The sequence below is a fragment of the Uloborus diversus genome, chromosome 6, assembly GCF_026930045.1.
Source record: "Uloborus diversus isolate 005 chromosome 6, Udiv.v.3.1, whole genome shotgun sequence".
Taxonomy (NCBI): Eukaryota; Metazoa; Arthropoda; class Arachnida; order Araneae; family Uloboridae; genus Uloborus; species Uloborus diversus.
In genome coordinates this window covers 51914455-51933651 of record NC_072736.1, presented here as the reverse complement: position 1 = coordinate 51933651, position 19197 = coordinate 51914455, and the positions used below count along the sequence as shown (strand labels likewise).

General features: G+C 32.0%; 1 protein-coding gene across 1 annotated transcript in view; it reads right to left on the bottom strand.

Annotated features, from left to right (window-relative positions):
- Nucleotides 1–5196: 5196 nt before the first annotated feature.
- Nucleotides 5197–19197, bottom strand: part of LOC129224683 (exosome complex component RRP41-like) — a 15144-nt gene continuing 1143 nt past the window's right edge. The window contains exons 2-3 of the mRNA XM_054859229.1: nt 13812–14018; nt 5197–5771 (exon numbers count right to left, since the gene is read on the bottom strand). Coding sequence (XP_054715204.1) covers nt 5418–5771; nt 13812–14018 — 561 coding nt within the window. The 3' untranslated portion in view covers nt 5197–5417. The remainder of the gene's footprint in view (nt 5772–13811; nt 14019–19197) is intronic.

Below are 19197 nucleotides of genomic sequence, written 5' to 3'. Positions count from 1 at the left end.
TTCAAAATTTATAGTGCATTTATCATTTTCAATCTGGTGATATTTTGTACGCATTCTTCTTAATATCTTCCAATGAAATTCACTTATGAATCCCCCTCCTTCCATGAAAAAATATCAAGTAAAATTTTTACATTCTGTATCCAAAAGATTTCCATTTATAGAAACCTTTAAAAACCTTAGTCGGGGTGCCCACTTAAGGGGGGGGGGGGTCATGGCACAGACTGCACCATTGAAATTTTTAGTTAGGGGGGTGTTTTGAGTGGTATTTTTCTGATTTGGGGGGCTTAGCAATATTTAGGGGCGCGCCCTAGCTGTTATGGGGAGGTGGCACCTCTGCCTTAGTATTTCGTAATTTGAAAGTTGTTTCATCTGCTTATACTTAATTTACGAAGCATTTTTTCCTATACAGAACATTTGTTGGGGGAGGGGGGATCAAAAAATGAATTTTTACTTGAAAAGTGATGAAATTGATGTTAAAACAAGCAATAATTTTAACATTAAAAGAAATTATGATCTTTGGGATCATGTAATTGCAATAAAATTATTCATTATCCATCCTAACTATGGACACAAATGGAAGCAATTGCATCATGCATGGTGGGACTAATAATACAGTTGGTCTTAAAGATTGGATTGCAGAGGTTTAACTGTCATTCAATATGTTTTATATTTTCTCTTTTGCTGAATCTCAAAAACCTTAAATCAAACAATTTTTGCATCTTTCCTTTGGAAATATTTTTCTTTTATTTTGATGCATAGTTTATCTTAAGTTTAAATTTGTACAGATTTTTTCAAATTTTATGCATTCTCATTTTTGTTTATTTGATTTATTTGACCCATGTTGAGTGCGAGAAAAACTCGCAACTTGCCTAATGTTATATTAAAGTGCCTTTGTTATTGAAATGAACTTCAGCTATTCATTTCATGTACATATTTGTTATTTTTTTATGTAACTATTTGAAATATTTAAAAAAGATTTTATATTGTTGTTGTGACGTTGAACAAAGTTCTCTTAATTGGCAAGATATAAATAAAAATTATATAACTGTTTATATGTGAAATAAAATAGCATATAAATCTTTTGTGTGAATTTTTGCATTTCTTTATAAGTTTTATTTATTAAAAATTATTTATATTTTAATTTCCAAAATTAGGACAGTGAACTATCATCATATACAGTGAAACCTGTAAGTTGACCACCTGCGGTGCACTACTTTAGTGGTCAACTTACAGAGGTTGATTTATATGATAAGGACTAATTCCGTGCCTGAAAAAAGTGGTCAACTTCACAGGTTTTACTGTATATTATTTTTCAAACTTCAAAAGTAAGGCATAATTTTAGCCAGACCGTGTTCAGAAGCTGAAATGTGAACCCTCCCCGTGATAGCAGTTCTGTTATTACTGATTTTGGTGTCGTAGACCACACAACAACTATTACTCCCTACTCTTAAAATAAACAAGAGAAGGGTGAAAAAAAATAAAAATAAAAAAGTCATAACAGAGACAAGCAATTTCTCCGCTCAAAATTAAAAAAGAAGCAATTTGATGTTACTTCTGAACAGGGTTTGCCGACATATATCAGTCGATATATATTATGATATATATCTGATATTTATTTTGAAAATATCATGATATTTTGATATTTATTATTCCAACCACGGTATTTTCAATTTAAAAATTATAATAATCATAGTTAGCTGATTGAAAATATCGGATATATATCAAAATATCGGATATTTTCCAGAATATCATGATATTTTCGAACCCTGCTTCTGAATATGGTTCAGCTTGCGCTACTTAGCTCCTAACAATTCAGATTTTGAGCTCCAAATTTAAGTTTAAGCTTCTGAAATCATTGAATGAGATAAAACAATAATGGTAAAAAATAGTAGTTTATTACTCTAAATTCTAAAACACACTCTATCGGCATTTTTGATTTACCTCTTCAAATTTTATTTTCAAGAAAATACTGACATAAAGAATAATTTTAGCGTAAACCGCAAAACAAATCGACCCATTTTTCCATTTTTTATGATCACTTGAAATTCTGGACCCTAAACTTTAATAGCACCTATCTGCTTTGGAACACGTTTGAGACCGTTATTTTTTACTTCATATTGTTTGTCTTGATGTGTGCTATCATCCCTTAAAGTTTTTAAATACTGCATTTTATATAAACATACAATGGTTTTTCAAGTAGGGTAAAGAGAGGAAACCATTGTCATTGTTGGCATGTCTGTCTTACTGCGGAAAGATTGGTGCTATTGGCTTCGAAAGGTTGAACTTTTTTATTAACAGATAAGACAACACAAGAAAGATTTACAGCACATAGAGAGGAAATAACACCCAGGGCACCAGTGGGATTCGAACCCACAACCTCTAGTACATGGATAAATGCCTAAGAATGCATAGACAGGTGAAATATCCCTTTTGACAATTTCCAAGTTAATTACAACAAGTTTTCTCGTGACATCTGTATGTGCGTATGTATGTCGTATAACTCAAGAACGGTATGTCCTAGAAAGTTGAAATTTGGTATGTAGATTTCTGGTGGGGTCTAGTTGTGCACCTCTCCTTTTGGTTGCATTCGGGTGTTTCTAAAGGGGTCTTTTGCCCCTTTTTGGGGAAAAATCATTGTTAATTTCGATGTAAACTGAAGTGGTGTTATAATTTGGCAGACACTTGGCGATATATCGCCAGTATTTTGGTCGCCAACTTGGCAATTTTTTTTTTAAAATCTGGTTTCAATTTGGCCACTGTTGGTGATATTTAGAGAGTAAACTATTGAATCACATTAAAGTTGCCAATAATGGGAAAATGACATTAAATTGGAGTAAAAGAAAGTCATGTGATGCACACATCAGCTCGTTTTTTTTTTTTTTTGAAAATCTTGGTCAATTGCCACTGTTGCTATTGCGCTTCTGGCAGGATCCACTCCCGCCGACCCTTAGATATGCCACTGGTGGAGAGTACCTGTGGGAAAGGACCATCGCCCTTTCCTTGTATCTGCACCTAAAGTTAATCAAAGTAGGAATTTCAATTTAATCTTTCTTTCCATATAAAACAATTATCCTCTGAGCAAAATTATAAGAGTTGTTTTTCTCGAGTTTTAACAATCTAAAATGTTTTCCTTAAAAAATACATATTATAAAAACTCTATTTAATCATTATACACAGCAAAACACTTCACATACATTTCGTTTTGAGCTAAAAAAACTCAAAAACAAATTTTTAAAAGAAATTAATTACATTTTTAAAAAAAAATAGTTAACATTTTTTTCAAAACTGTCCTTTTAAGCAAGAAAGGCATACTTTAAAAGCTTAACCTCGCCTACTCATGTATCTGATACCCCCTTAATAATCAGCTATTTTAATCCTAGCCCGGGGAAAGGGATTTCACAGAGATGACTATCCCCTCCAAAAGCAATTGTGCACCCCTCTACTGACACAAATGCTATGGAGATTTTAAAAAAAACCTGTCATATTACTCCTCCCCCCCCCCCCATAATAAAAATTCAATGAGTCTAGGCCAGCGTTTCTCAGCTTTTTTTGATCCACGAACCAGCAGAAGCTTTTGAAAAAAAATTTGCATACCGACCAATGTTCCCCCCTTCTTTATATTATATATATACACATATATATGGTGGAGTACCTAGCATGGGTAACACCTGGGGTGTTAAGTTGTGGTGTCACCTCCTCTGTCCAACAAATGCAAAAGAAAAAAAAATATGAAGTTCATGCAATTTTCAGAAATAACTACATTTGTGTTATAACAAAATTTTAAGTGGGCTAATGTACAAAAGACAAATGCAGGTGGCGGTTCGGGTGTTTTCAAATGATAAAATTTTTTTAATTTGTAGTCTTAACAATGCATTTTAGTGTCATATTTTTCAAAAACTTGCAATTCCACTGTGAGTATCGCCCCCCCCCCCCCCTCACCCAGACGGGCGACACAAGGGCGGACCGACTGTAGCGATGCCAGTCTTCTGGAACATTAAAAACACGTGAATTTTTTCCAACAGACCGGCAAGGTTTTTCTTCTTTTTACTTTGTACTACAGAAAAAAAACCTTTCTACTGCGGGAGGGGAGGTAGGGGAACGTCAAATATACTAGAAAAAAATTTTGCTGGTGGCTGAGGGTTTCGTCCTTTTTTTTACAAAATAATAATAATGTACATGACTTAATAAGTATATCAATAAAATTTACTGAGTGTTAAAGAACTGTTACAAAAATATTAAACCTTAGGAAAAAGGAAAGTAATTGTTGTAATAATGGGGTCATTTCCAAAATTTTAAAAGTATTTTTTTTTTTTTTTTTGAAAGAACATGCTTAAAAACATAGGATCTGACCATTTTTTAAATAATTTGTTTAAGTTTAATATTAAAAAAAAATTACTTAAATCGGCGCGCTTTCAAAGTTTATGCTTCTGTCCGATGACATCACAAATGATGAAATGCCATTCTGTGTTGCCATTCACAGAGCAAAATATTTAATTTGCATCTTTACTCACATGTTTTGGCAACGATATGGTTGATAGCAAGCATAGAGAGCAATATTAATTTGCTTCTTGATTATCATAATGTAGAATCGCGGTAGACAGATGTGGCAAAGTGAATCATTTGTGATGTCATCAAGACCACGCCTTGTTCCAAAAATCGAACATTTTATAAAATTAATTAAAAAATAACTTGGAAAAATGAAAGTATTTTCTGGGTTCATGTTATTATTATTATTTTTTTTTGCTTTTTCTATCAATTTCAGTGACAAAAAGTTCTACTCTTGACTGAAGGAAACAACCCCATTATACAGAAGTAATAAACATTGCTGAAAAATCATAGAAAACTATAGCAATTAATCGCAAAGTTTATGTAAAACGCGTTGTATATAATATTATTGTTATGGGGTTGTCTTTTTCCAGCAACACACATTTTTTTACATGATCAAGCAAAAATCTCTGCAGACCGGTCAAATTTTTCTGCAAACCGGTGCCCGGATCACCGGTTGAGAATTACTGGTCTAAGCTATGGATCCCTGCCTCTTGGTAAACATCCCTGGCTTTGTGAAGTATACCCCTTCATACCAAAATTCAGAAATTTTCCTGTTTCACTGTAGAAAAAGGCTAAAACTAACCATATCCTCTTCCAACTTTTTTTCTTGCTATGCCACTGATCCTAGTAATTTATGTGTCCATTATTAAATCTTACAAACTTAAATCTAATATGCTTATAATACCAATGACACTTGTATGGATGAAAAACGTTTCAAGGCAAAACTGAGGCATGCCATTTTTTGCTAAAGACAACAGTTTTGTGTGCAGCGTTCTAGAAACAACAAATTTCTGAAAGAAATTATTTTCAGTAATTTTTGTGTAATAATACAATACTGAATGCTCTTTTTCTGGGTTTCTCAACATCAATCAACTGATATTGGACTGTATATAATGTTTTCGAACAACTGCATCAAGTATTTCATAAGTCTGCTTGCAGCCTTCAAGAGCTTTATAACGAATTTTAGCTATATGATCTCTGTGCAAACGTTCTGTTGCAAGCTCATCACAAACAATAGCTCCAGACTTCTGTAAAACAGCCAAGTTTAGCTCAGCACCACCTAATGTTTTTTCGAAATGATTTATATCCACTAAAGGTTCATCATTTATAATTCCACTCGAGCAAGCACAGAGGAAATCTTTCAGGGAAATACCAGCATCTATCAATGCAAGTGTTCCGGCATTTATGCATGCACTGCAGATGCCTCCGTCAGTCGAAAGTGGCTAAAAAAAGAATGATGTGATTAATACAAAACAATGAAATTTTATTAAAAATACTAAATATGTACAATCCTTCTTATTAGTATTTTCATGTACATTATTAAATAATGTTTAATAAAATTCTGATAAACAAATAAAATATTTTGAATAATTAACAGAAACTTTATGATAATAATAAATTAAGTTAAATTATTCAAAAATTATTACTGATAACATGATGCCAGAAAAATTACAAATCTATCAATACTGGGTTTGATAGTCAATTTTCAGATGTACGGAAGAAGTTGACATAGATGGAAATATACATTGATGGACACACTTAGTTTTTAAAAGTATAAGATGGTATTACAGTAGGCTTGCCAGATGTCCCGGTTTTCAGAGGATACTCCGGTGGGTTTACTTCATGTCTCGGAAAAAGATAAATTTGATTACAAATGACCAAAAAGGTCTAAAAATAATTAACTGTGAAGAACTATTTCGGTAATAACTTTATCATTTTAACTTTAATTTGTAAAATTAATAACCGAATTAACTTGTGAGAATTTTTATAACAAGAAAAATCCCTCACCCCTTCAAAAAAAAAAAAAAAAAATCTTATAAAATGAAAATTATATTTAAATATTGTTCACTTTTTTTATTCATCATTCAAAGTGTTTTTTCCAACTAATCTTTTTAATCTAAGAAGTAGTGGTATGGATCGGGTAAATACCCAGTGGGTAGGTAAATATTTTTTAGGTATTTACCCAGGTATTTACCCAAGGCCTGGGTAAATACCCAAAAACTGGGTATTTTACAAAAAAATGCAAAAAGTGAATGGGATTTTTTTAAAAATCTAAATATAAAATAATTGGTAAAACTGAAACATACATATATATTACACAGTTTATAATATTTTTTATTGAAAGACGGGATGAAATTATGAAAGAAACATATCGTGTGAAAAGAATCTTTCTTTTCAATGTCATAATTGGAGGAGTATAAGCAATTCAATGATGAACTGCAGGATTTCAAAATTACAATCTAGGTTAGTCATATCCAAAATGAAAAAAAAAAAAAAAAAAAAAAAAAGAAGCAGGAGGGATGTTTGGAAAAATAAACTGAGAAGTTATTAAGACTATGATATTATTTATTTATTTTATTGCTGTTTAGGTGATAATGGACAAATATAGAAAGAGTTTTCACATTAATAAGCAAAAACAAATCAAAATATTGTTTTCCGTTGCCTTGCTCATTTGCACTTGCTCCCCTGTACTTCGTGATTCAAACTATTTTTAATACAAGCAATTAGTGGTGTAGGGTGGGAAGGTAAATATTTTTTTGGGTATTTATCCGAAGGCAGAGTAAATAAATCCCTTAGTAATTGCGCATTTTGCAAAAAAAAAAGGTGATATCAAAAGGTGATGAATTTCTTTTTAAAACATAAACTATAAAATTGAAGATTAAAAATATAAAAATTTATACATTATTATTTTTTTAATTAAGTAAAATCTTATCTTAGTGAAATCTTATCAAAAAAAAAAAAAAACTGTCAGAACTTAAAATGAACTATTCTAAAACTTAAATAGGATGACAGGAAAATTTAAAAGATAATTTTGATATAGTCTTCCTGAATTTGTCTTTGCTGGTGGTTAAATGATTATTTCCACACCAGGTATTTGTATACATATTCATTACATTCTCTTCCCATTTTTTATCTTTTCAAAATTTGGCTGCCGCTTCAAAGTATGCATTTTTTGAATTTGTAATGCATTTGCCTAACTATCCATTTGTGTTGCTTTGTAGTTCTGGTACGAAAAAAAATTTGAGATTTCCAATGCTGATGAGTTCAATCTCAAAGCAGCTTTTCTTTGTCTTTGTTTATAATTTTTTTTTTATTCCTCCCCCTTTTTCAAATGTTTAATTCCTTTTTTGTTACTTGCTATTATAAATATGCAGAATACGCCTGAACACTTGAACTAGGTTTGGAGGAAATTTCTGCAAAAGATATAGGAAAATAAGCAGTAATAATAAATTGAGCGACATTTTGATGTCATGCAGGGACATATTACTGGGTTATAAAAGACAAGGACCTTAAAAAATTGATGTTTGCTTTTTTTGTAACCAGTTAAGCTTTTTACTTTTTGTAGAATGGCTTTTTGTATCTGAAATTTGGCTATCAACATTGATTAGGCACATCCAACACATCTAATGTGGATATCATATTAGATTGCTAAATTGTTTCACACAATTGTTTTTTAAATATGTGATCAAAATACAACTTTTGAGCAAAAATTTATTGTTTTGTATATGATTGTCCATATATATACATAGTGGAATACATACAGAAAAGTATTTTAGTTGAATATAAATTTTTGAAATAAATACCCGGGTAAATACCCATTTTGGGTATTTACCCCTAAAAATAAATACCCGGGTATTTTACATCACTACTAAGAAGTGAAATGTTCAAATTTTATGTACTTATGTCATTTTTTACTACCCCTGTTTTAGGTTCATAATTAGTAACCATTTATTCATAGCATTGAGAATGAGCTACTGTCTGCCTAAAACAGTCTAAAAATCAACCAAGGGTGTGTACACTTTTGAACACTCGCTACCCTGGAGGAGGGGGGGGGGATTCCTCTGCCCCGGCTGAACATTTCAGACATCTTGCAAGCATACCAATTAAATGCCATCCATGTTTTTTTGGGGGGGTCAAAAAAGGTCTGTTTTGACAACTTTTTTGTTTTATTTTCTCCTGTGACCATTTTACACTTGGAGATAAGATATTTCTTTTAAAAATTAGTGCATTATTTCATGTAAATCAATTTTTCAAATTTTCTGATGTCACAAAGTTTTTTTTTTTATATCATTGCCTCAGAGCAACAGTAGGATATCTTAGTGTTGTTCCTGGGATTAGATGTCTTATTACTGTTGCTCTCAGGCGACGATATAGTAAAATTGAAAAACTTTATTTTGTGGCATGCTGAAATGGAACCTGCGATTTTTGGAATGGAAAACATATCTTTCCATTTGGCAACTGAGAAATATCTTACAAAATGGACGATATTTTTTTACACTTGGGTCATTCCACGTCAAATCAACCACAAAAATAGGATTTTAACACCCACAGTCTCGGAATTTGATAAAACTTGGTATACTTCATCCCTTTATGGTTACAAGCAACCCCCTAATTTTTTTTTCTTTCAATATCAATTCATTTTGATTTTATAGCTTTTTGAAATCTGGCGATTTTGCATTTTTTACCATTTTTGAGACACTTAAACTGAGAAGATGTTGTTTATTAAAAAAATTGTTTCTTGGTAACTAATGCTATAATCTTTTTGAAAATTTTTGCACACAATGTAAAGACTTTGAACATGTTGATACAAAATATCTTAATAGTTTTAGTTTAAATGAGAAATTTTTAAAAAATTAGGAAAATGAAAATTTAAAATTTTTTTTGTCAAAAAAAGGTGCTGACATAATTCTGAATTTCAACAAGAGGGTAAGCTTTAAAAATCATAATTTTTTTAAAAAGTGATCATGAATATGTGTTCTAGCTTATCCAATGAAAAACATTAGGGGACTTTGAGGGATTCTGCCCCCCCCCCCCCATTCTGAAAAAAAAAAAAGCAGGAAACATCATACAATCTCTTCCAAATTCTTAAAAACAGAATTCTCAGCAATTACGACAAAAATTCAAATATATAGTGTGTTGAAACATTGAACTCAAATGTAAAAAAAATCTAAGCTTCTTTTCATTTGAAATAACTTAAAATATGGGGTAGTTCTACCTCAAATCTACCGTAAAAATGGGATTTTAACACGTACCATCTCAGATTTTGATGAAACTTGGTATACTTCCTTATTTTGTGGTAAAAATCAGCCCCTTAGTTTTTTTTCTTTCAATCTCAATGTATTTTGATATTATAGACTTATCAAATTTTTTGATTTTGCATTTTTTGTCATTTTTAAGACATTCAAACTGAACTGTTGTTTAATAGGAAAAAATTGTTTCTTAGCAACTAATAAATTTACCTTTTTGGAAATTTTCATAAAAAATGCTAAGATTTTGAATATTTTTATTAAAAATATTATAATAATGTTGGTTTATACTAAGAATTTTTTAAAAAATGGAAAAAGAAAAATTTTGATTTTTTTTTTTTTTGGTGAAAAAAGCCATTGTCAAATTTTTAACATCAGGGTCAGTTTTAAAAATCATGTTTAACAATGAAAAATGATCATGAGTATGTGTCCTAACTTCCCCTATGAAAAAAGTTATGGATCTTTTAGGGATTCTGCCCCCTCCCCTTCAGAAAAAACAAAAGCATCATAGAGAAAAGCTCTTCTATGTCTTTGAAAACAAAGTTCCCAACAATTACTTAAAAAAAAATTATATATAAAGTGTGTTTAATATTGAGGTCAGACATATAAATTTAATATTCAAGCTTTTTTAAAAATTTGAAATAATTAAAAATTGTTTAAAATATAGACATTCTGAAAATAAGATATCATGAAATTTAAAAGCTACAGATAACAATATCTGCATACAGATTACTGCATTTTAGTTAAGACAAAGGAAAACAAAAATTAAGTCTTAACACCAATTCATAATCATGCAGTTTCTAGCACTTTCAGGATCCCCCCCCCCTCCCACCGCCACCCTTATGTTTGAGAAAAATTGCTATAGTGGAACTGTTTTTCATTTTAATGTTACTGATGTACAGCAACAAATTCATCCTTTTCATTTCTTGAAATTACAGTTAACACCCCTTAAAAGTTAATAGCCTGATTGCTTAGTAATAATATGTTCTAAATAAAGTAAATTACCTCCCCCCCTCCCTTCATAGCAAATGAGGAAATAAATTGCATCTCTCATATTCAATGGATTTTTATATATTTTTTAATATGAATAAGAAACCAAATTAGTATTTGCAAGGGAAAAAAACAATATTTGTCCGGATCCCCCCCCCCCGTCCCCCAACATAACTTGCATCTTTTACTCAACTGCTTTTGGGGGTGTACACTAGTGCAATGCAATTAAGTGCAATAAATAGAATAGAGAAAAGAAATTGGTATAAAATGTGCTAATTCAAACTACAACGGAACCTCCATAACTCGACAAACCAAGGAAACATGAAAAAATTTCGACTTAAGTGGATGTCAACTTACTGAGGTTCCAAAATTTTAATTCCTAAAGAGTTTCTGTGTGTATCACTTACTTACTGATGCTTAATATTCACATTATGAAAACTAATTTTAGTAAAGGAATTTTCTATTCTTTTCGTTTTCTTTCTTTGAAAAGTATATAGTAAAATCAATAATATATTTGAATATATTGTGAAGAATAAATACATAATTGTTGAAAAGAGATAAAAGTTCTTGTTAGTCATGTCTGTTAAAGATGAAAAGTCCTGCTCACACTTGTTTAGAATACAGGTATAATGGTGCCTTCTTTCTCTACAGTTTGGTATATTTTATGCTATCCTTTTAGAATTGCACTAATAGCACAGAGTGGTTGCTTACTCCCCTGGATAAAAGACAGAATTCTCTAAAAGAGATCTCCTAAAACTCTGAGAAAAAGTTAATATGGAAGAATGTTGGTAGAAAAAATTGAACTAGAATAGCAATTGGGTGCAGACTGATAGGGGGTTCTCTCAAATGTGTGTCAAGTTAGATAGATTTTCAGCCATTGAATTTGGCACTGGGCCAACCCTAAGAAAAATAAATGTCCAGTTACAGGGGTTATCAGCGCGTCGAGTTACTGAAGTTTCACTGTATTTAAACAGGAATATTTAGAGTAGAATGTTTATAAATCATTTGTATAAAATAAAAAGTGACTTTAAACAACATACCACCCTTCAGGAGCGAATACAGAAAAATCTTTTGGAGAAGGCATGGGAAATTGAACTTTTCTGGGGTAATCTGTTTGATGAGCGGAAAACAAATCCATGTTTCAGTTTGATATTAGATTAATGATACAAGTTAAAAGCTCTGCGAACTAGAAGTGTCTAGCTTCGAATTTGTCTTTTAGTCCGTTCTTTGCCCAGTTGGTTAGAGAAATCATTACTGGACAGATATCAAATTTTTACTTGTATTTGGCCTAGATCTGATTACACACAACACAACAATTAGAATGACATACATTTTTTCTAATCTTCTTAGTAGGAAAACAGACGTAATTTAGAAGGAATTTAAGAACTATGAGCTGGTATTTATAGGATTTGTAATACTTTATATTAATTGCTTAGTTATAAATTAGAATTAGATGATTTTTTTTTAAATTTCTATGTTGTCTTAATGCGTACTAAACAATAATTTTTAGTATGCATAAATTGTTGTAGGAAAATTTCGAATTTCGCGATAACATGTTTTTATTGTCTATTATTAATTTATTTAATTAACTACTTTCAATTCAAAAAAATCTTGAGTATTAAAATGTTATAATTTGGGTTCAAACACCAATGTATGTCATTATTCAAATTTTCTTTGATGCTATTAGAAATTAGCTAAGATTGTAAGATTGTGATCGATTTTTTTTTTCTTTTATCAAAATAAGGGGGGCAAGGGGGCAGAATCCCTCAAAGTCCCCTAAAGATTTTCATTTTATATGTTAGCACACATGTTACTGATCATTTTAAAAAATATATAAATTATTTTAATTTAGACCCTCATGCCAAAAAATTAAAATTTTGAAAATCATTTTTTTATTGAAAAATCTTTAAAATTTTTAGTTTGTTAATTTTTTTTAGTTGTTGAATATAAATTTAGATTTTTTATATATTTTTTTCTAAAATGCTTGAAGTCTTAATGTATAATGTGAAAATTTTCAAAAACTTTTTATCTTTAGTTGTTGAGAAGTAATTTTTTTTGCAAACAGCTGCAGTTTATTCTGAGAGAACTGTGAATGACAACTAACGCAAAATCTCAAAACTTTGAAGGGTCATAAAATAAAAACTATTTTTAATAGAGAAGAAATACTTTAGGAGGTTACTTAGGACTATGAACCAGAGAAGTATACAAAGTTTCATTGAAATCTGAGATGGTGGGTGTTGGGGTGTGGTTGAACTGACAAGGAATGACCCACTTCTAACCCTAATAAAAAATTTTATTCACTTATCATAAGCATATTTTCTTACTTTTAGATAATTTTGGTTATTTGTCCTTCAACGGATAGTACTGATCTAATAAAACAGTTCAAATGTGAGTATATATATCACGCAGAGAGATCACCTGCAACTTTTTTAAATGAACAAAGCCGTTCAAACGAACAAGTTAAATAAACGGATCAAAAGAATGAACGACATCGCTCACCTCTAGTGCTCAGTGACAACTTAATTTAACATTAGCCATAGTATAGAAAATGCTAAATTTAGAAATATTTAATTTTCCCAGGTGTTTTTTGTAAATAATTATTTGAATGCAATGAATGTGCATATTACTAGTGCATATTATAATATGTGGCATTGTTTTTTCAGTTTAATGTACTTTCTTAACCCCCCTCCCCATACATATGAAGCTTTGGGGAGGGGGTTGAGCACCCTTTTTCAGTTGAAATAGGAAACTAAAATTCTCCCAGTATATTACTATCCACAAGTCAAAAAATATTGAGGGGTGTCCCGTTATCTAGAAGAAACTTTTTTTTTTTTACATTTATTTTTGAACTACCCTATTGATGAGTTCTAGTAAGAACATAGCTGCAGTCTCTGGATGTGATAACTGGTCTATCTGGTATATTGCATGCAGTTCTGTCTTATCCCTGGTTTAGGGGCGGTAACTTACTGCTCAAATTTTGTTGAGTTTAATTACTTTGCAAGCTGAAATTTATTACGTGATATTTGGGAATTGTTGGTAGCTATCTAACTTTATAACCCAAAGTAGCTTATCTTTCGTAAATCAATGTAAAAATGTTCTCAAAATCAAGCAAATTTTTTTCCGAAAACTTTTTTCTTCTCTAAGTTTTGGCTTTCTCAGGAGGGATATGATAGGACAATACTTTATTTTTTACATGAACAGATGATTATGATTTAAAATTTTCTATCAAATGAATAATTTTGTTACCAGGAAAAATATGTCAATCTGGGATCGTGGATACAGCCAAGAAAGAATAGTTGTTTCAAAAGCTTGCTTCAATACAACCTCCATTTGTTTATTCATTTTGTCAAACAATGAAGATTTTTTTCTTTTGTATCCACTAAATGGAGCTGATCTAAACTCACAATTGATGTAAGCTCTATCATGCAGCAATCTGGATTTAAAGCTAGTTATCTGAAATAAGTCACATAAGTTAACAGAAAATCTTTTAACATAATAAAATCAAAAGTTTAAGGAAGTAAAATAATTTTAATCCACGGCAATTGAAACTCTATACTCTGCATTTTTTTAAAGCTCTTATATTTAAAACACACAAAGAAAAAAAAAAGAAAGTTGAAAAATTGCTTAGTTTTCATTTACAAAACTATTTATACACATAACTAACTATGTGGAAAAAAACAGACAATCTGATAGATATGATCAAGACCAACTTAGATATGATACATACAGTTAAACCTGTGTAAGTTGACCACTTGCAGTGCTGTACCTCAGTGCTCAACTTAGAAAGGTGGTCAACTAAGAGGTTTATATGACATGATATAGGACAAATTTTGTCCCTGACAAAAGTTTCAACTTACAAGGGTGGTCAACTTTACACGTTCTATCAAATTTAGCATATAAGCATAAAGTACTTGTTTGCTTCTATTTATGAACTTCTATTAGAAATACAAAATTAGTTTTAACACACACAAACAGGCACATACTTTTTTACACATATTGCAATTCCGCCATACATTTTATTACTGTTAATTATGCATTTATTATTGGAAACATGATGGCAATGCTGCAGTTTTTAGGAAAAAGACAGCAATACAAAAAATTGAGATTCCCTCCTCCGAAAGTTGAAGTATGAAAAGTGAAAAAGGGGGCACTTGAAACAAGCGCAAGTACCGAGACCACTGATCTATTGTACTGCCCCCGCTTTGATCACAAGTAGAGTCCAATAATCAAAAACAGATCTCAGCAGTTGCCTAACCGATATTTTAGGCAGTTCCCAGGGATCCACGTAGTGGTATCCTAAGTGTTCAAATCTCTGAGCAGAATAGAAGTCACATTCTTGCAGTACATGAATTGAGCTCTCATCAGCCATATTGCATCCTCTACACTATGGATCGTCCATAACACCAATCAGATTAAGATGCCTATTAAGAGAGCAGTGTCCAGTTATAATCCTCCGAGAGTTAGTACAAAAATGGTTTTATGATTGACTGGAAATTATTTCAACTTAATTTTTATGCTTGTTTGGTAAATATTCAAATTTCTTTCCTTGCATTAGTGGCCAATACAAGGAGAGGGTCATGGGAGGGCATGACTCCCTCCTAAATCGTCGAATTCCTCTCCATTATGGTCAAACACTTTCTGAATAAACTGTTAACCATTTTAGTAGTCTTTCAATTCATTAATTATACTTTCAAAAATAAATATTTGAAGTACTACTTCTTTTCATTGCTTGAAATTAATTTATAATCGTTTTTCAGAGTGACCGCCCCCCCCCCCCCTTCGCCCCAAAAATAGTATTCTGTATCTGCCCTTGTAGCAGTATGATATCTAACAAATCTAGAAAAAAATATCAAGTAGAATCAGTGGCGGCTTGTGGGTCACTTTTTTTCGGACAATAATTTATAACTTTTCATTTATTTTCCTTTTTTGTGCATCCATAGGTGCTTGAAATTAAAAAAAAAATTGAATTGTACCATATTTTCTTGCCTATAATTTGCGGATTATCTGTTGAAAAAGTGTAAAATCAACAAGGTGCAGATTATATACACTGCCGTGGATTATCTGTTTTTTATATTTTTTTCCCTCAACACCAACGCATTGAACCTCAATATGTAAAGCAGGATTTGCCGAGACCATTACCCTGCCTGTATGTTGTTTATTTTACATAGCTTGAATGTTCTTATGTGATTCAGGCTATGCAAAATAAACAACATACAATAAAGGACAGGGGCAGATACAGAAAAGTCTTTTGGAGGGGGCACAGGAAATTGAATTCCCCTCCCCCCCCGATGTTTCATAACAAAGTTTTGACGACTTTATTTTTAAATGTGTGCGTTTATTTATTTATTTAATTTTTTTTTAGGCTTCCTTAAGGTCAATGAATCTACTTCTAAGTACATGAATATTATGCACTAATATACTGCCGTGTGCAGGTAAACGGAGTATCTGCAGAAAGGAGTTTTTGAGATATTTGAAGAAATATGTGTCGAATTCAATGCTAACCATTGGGACATCTTGGAATTAGATGTCTTTTTTGCGTCTTTTTTTCTGCGGAAACCAAATAAGCGAGCTTGTACAATAGAAAAAAAGAACAGGCGATCACGCTCTCCCCTTTTTAGCTGTTGACACCAAAATAAAATCAGCTCTTATACCCACTAAGGGCTACTTGCCGATAAATTTTTCTTTCATTCCGTTCATTATTTCTTGAGATACAGCAGTCACAATTGACGACAAAAAATGTTCTATAGCTCAACCCCCGTTTGAGTTATTGACACCAAAATTGAATCTGCACCTGTTCCTGTTAATGGCAACATATGGACCAAATTTTGTTTGATTCCGCCAGTTACTTCCTGAGGAATAGCAAGCATGCGCAACTCAAAAAACGTCCCATTGCTCAATCCCCCTTGGAGGAATTCACGCCAAAAACCAATGGGCACAAGTTCACATAGCGGCACATATGTGTACCAAATTTCGTTCGATTTCATGCGGTAGTTTTTGCTGTAGAGCGGTCACAAAAAACTGGTCACACACAGATGTGACACACATACACACAGACAGACAGACATTTTCCAAAAATAGTCGAAATGGACTCAGTACACCTCAAAACGTTCAAATCCGTCAAAATTCGAAATTCGAAAATTTGCACGAATCCAATACTTCCTTCTATATATTAGATATAGAAGAAAGTAAAAACGGAAAGTATAGGATTGTTACTTGCAAACACTTAATCATGTATAGTTCATCTGCTGTGGTGTAGGACTGACACTCCAAATATGCCATGTTGTTTATTGGATGACTATAATTTATTGCACGTCCTATGCAGGAGTTGTGCATTTAATCAAAATAAAGAGAAATTATTTGGTACATTGACAGTTTCGTTCCGGCTATCATAATTTAGAATTATATCATTTCAGTGAATGTATTTTTTAACTTTAAAAATTTGATCTGGATAAGCCGGAGATCTGGATAAACGGAGGCAAGATAAACGAGGTTTTACTGTAATTGTAAATACGCATCATCAAAAGTACCAAAGAAAAATTCAAGTTTAGAACCGTAAAAAATAGCTGATTTCTGACACATTGATTGACGTTGACGATTTAAGTATATTTAAAATATTGTGTGGGTGGAAAAAATGTATTGAAACTAAGTCAAAAATTCATCGTTTTGGTTCAATTTATCCTCACAATAACCCTAGTATTTTCTAAAGAAAAATTGGCAGCTTCCTGAACTAAATTGAATCTGTATAATTATAGTGCGAGATTTTTTTCCATAAATGAGAAAAATTATAAAATTCAACAAATTTGTATTACATCATTCAAATTATATAAACAATGCCTTACTTGCTTTCCTAACGTCTTTAGCATTTAACCACGATGATAAATATGATAAAGATTGTTGGGGGCCTCTTTTTCGCGATCTTTCGCTCTCTTTCTGAATTCAGCTTCAAATAGTTTTTTCGACAGATCTTAAAATTGATTTAAAACTATACAAGATGAGCAAAAAATATCCTGAGAACGGAGTAAAAAGCAGAAAAAAAGTTCGTGATACGAGCTAGAGAAGATACTCTTTAGAGAATGGTTCTGTTGGATAAAGACTCCAATTCCTAAGCCATGGGCTACGGCCAAGGGAACAGTGCAACGATTTTCCCTTAGGTCCTTGGGGTGGGGTATACAAGTTCTCATCATTGTAAAAGCTGAGAGGAAGACATCATGTTGACAGCTTTATGACGTTTAATTGTGAAAAAAGGACATTTGAGCATTTCCGCTGTTTAATATTGGTGTGTACTTCCCTCAGCTTAGCTCCCATTTTCCTCCTCCGAGAGGAAAATTCTTAAATAAGATATAACAAGTATTGGTCACTCTGAGAAAACACATTCATGCTATTTATTGCGCCCTCCTACTCTCTCTCTCTGTCTATAGTTACTCCACAGTCTCTTTATCCACATTAAACCGTGCAAACTTTCTGCCAGTGCCTGCACAGCGTGTTTTTTTCCCTTGGGGGGTGGGGGGGGGGGGTGACTTCTAACAACTTGTCCTTTTTAAAAAAATTTAAGCATTTATTTAGTCGGTTTAGTGCCCCCAAAATCTGGCACCCGGGGCATGAGCCCCGTTTGCCCCCCTCTAGTTACGTCCCTGAGTGATGACGGTTTTTAGTTTGAGGAGTAAAAAGCATTTGAAAAATATATATTTACTGATGATCAGGGTTGGCTTTCTGCCGGCAGAAACTAGTTTTTGCCGTGCCAGTGGCAGAAACTGGTTATAACCGGTAAAAACCGGCAGAAACTGGCAAAAACTTAAAAGCATCTTTAATTACTTAAGTGATTGCTGAATGATATTCGTTTAGGTAAACTAAAAAATTAAACTTCATTTCATCATTTAAAAAAATAAAATCCTATGCTAATGCCCTTTATTTAGTTGGAGAAGGGAACTTTTCAATTGCAGATGCTCGCAATGTTTGGATTAATCTAACAAAAGACGAAAAATCATATAGGTACTCGGGAAAGAGGACCGACATACAAAATTAAAAGGCATTTCTGATTTTAATTTGCATGCTTTATCTAAATTGTTTGTGATTGAAATTATCACATGCTTCAAGAAGAAAGTGCCAGAATTTTATTTGCCAATATTAGCATAGATTTTGTACCTAATCTCACAGCTTTGCAAAACAAATTGGTCCTATTTCTCGAAACTTATTTTTCCAGCTGAATTTCTCCCACTACCCCAGTTACTACATGGTGGACCAGTTAAAAAATATATATATACAATAGATGAAAGTTTCACGAACATTGGCCCTTCTGTTGCAGGAATATTCTAAAGTTTCTCATTTGTACATATTAGATTGAGAAACTGTTTAGATTTTAGAAACCACATTTTCTAAGAAGCAACTGCGGGGTCCAAACAATGTAACATTTGATTTTAAATTGTGTTTTGGTTAATAATTATTTTTTCCATGGGTTTTGGTTAATAATTATTTTTTCCTATTGCATGTCAATAATTTAATTTTTTTTTCATTTAGTGAGTTTTTGCCAGTTTCTGCCGAAAATGTGGCAGAAAGTGGTTTTTGCCATGCCGGTTTTAACCGGTTTCTACCAGTGGTTTTAACCACCTTGGCAGAAACTTGCCAACCCTGCTGA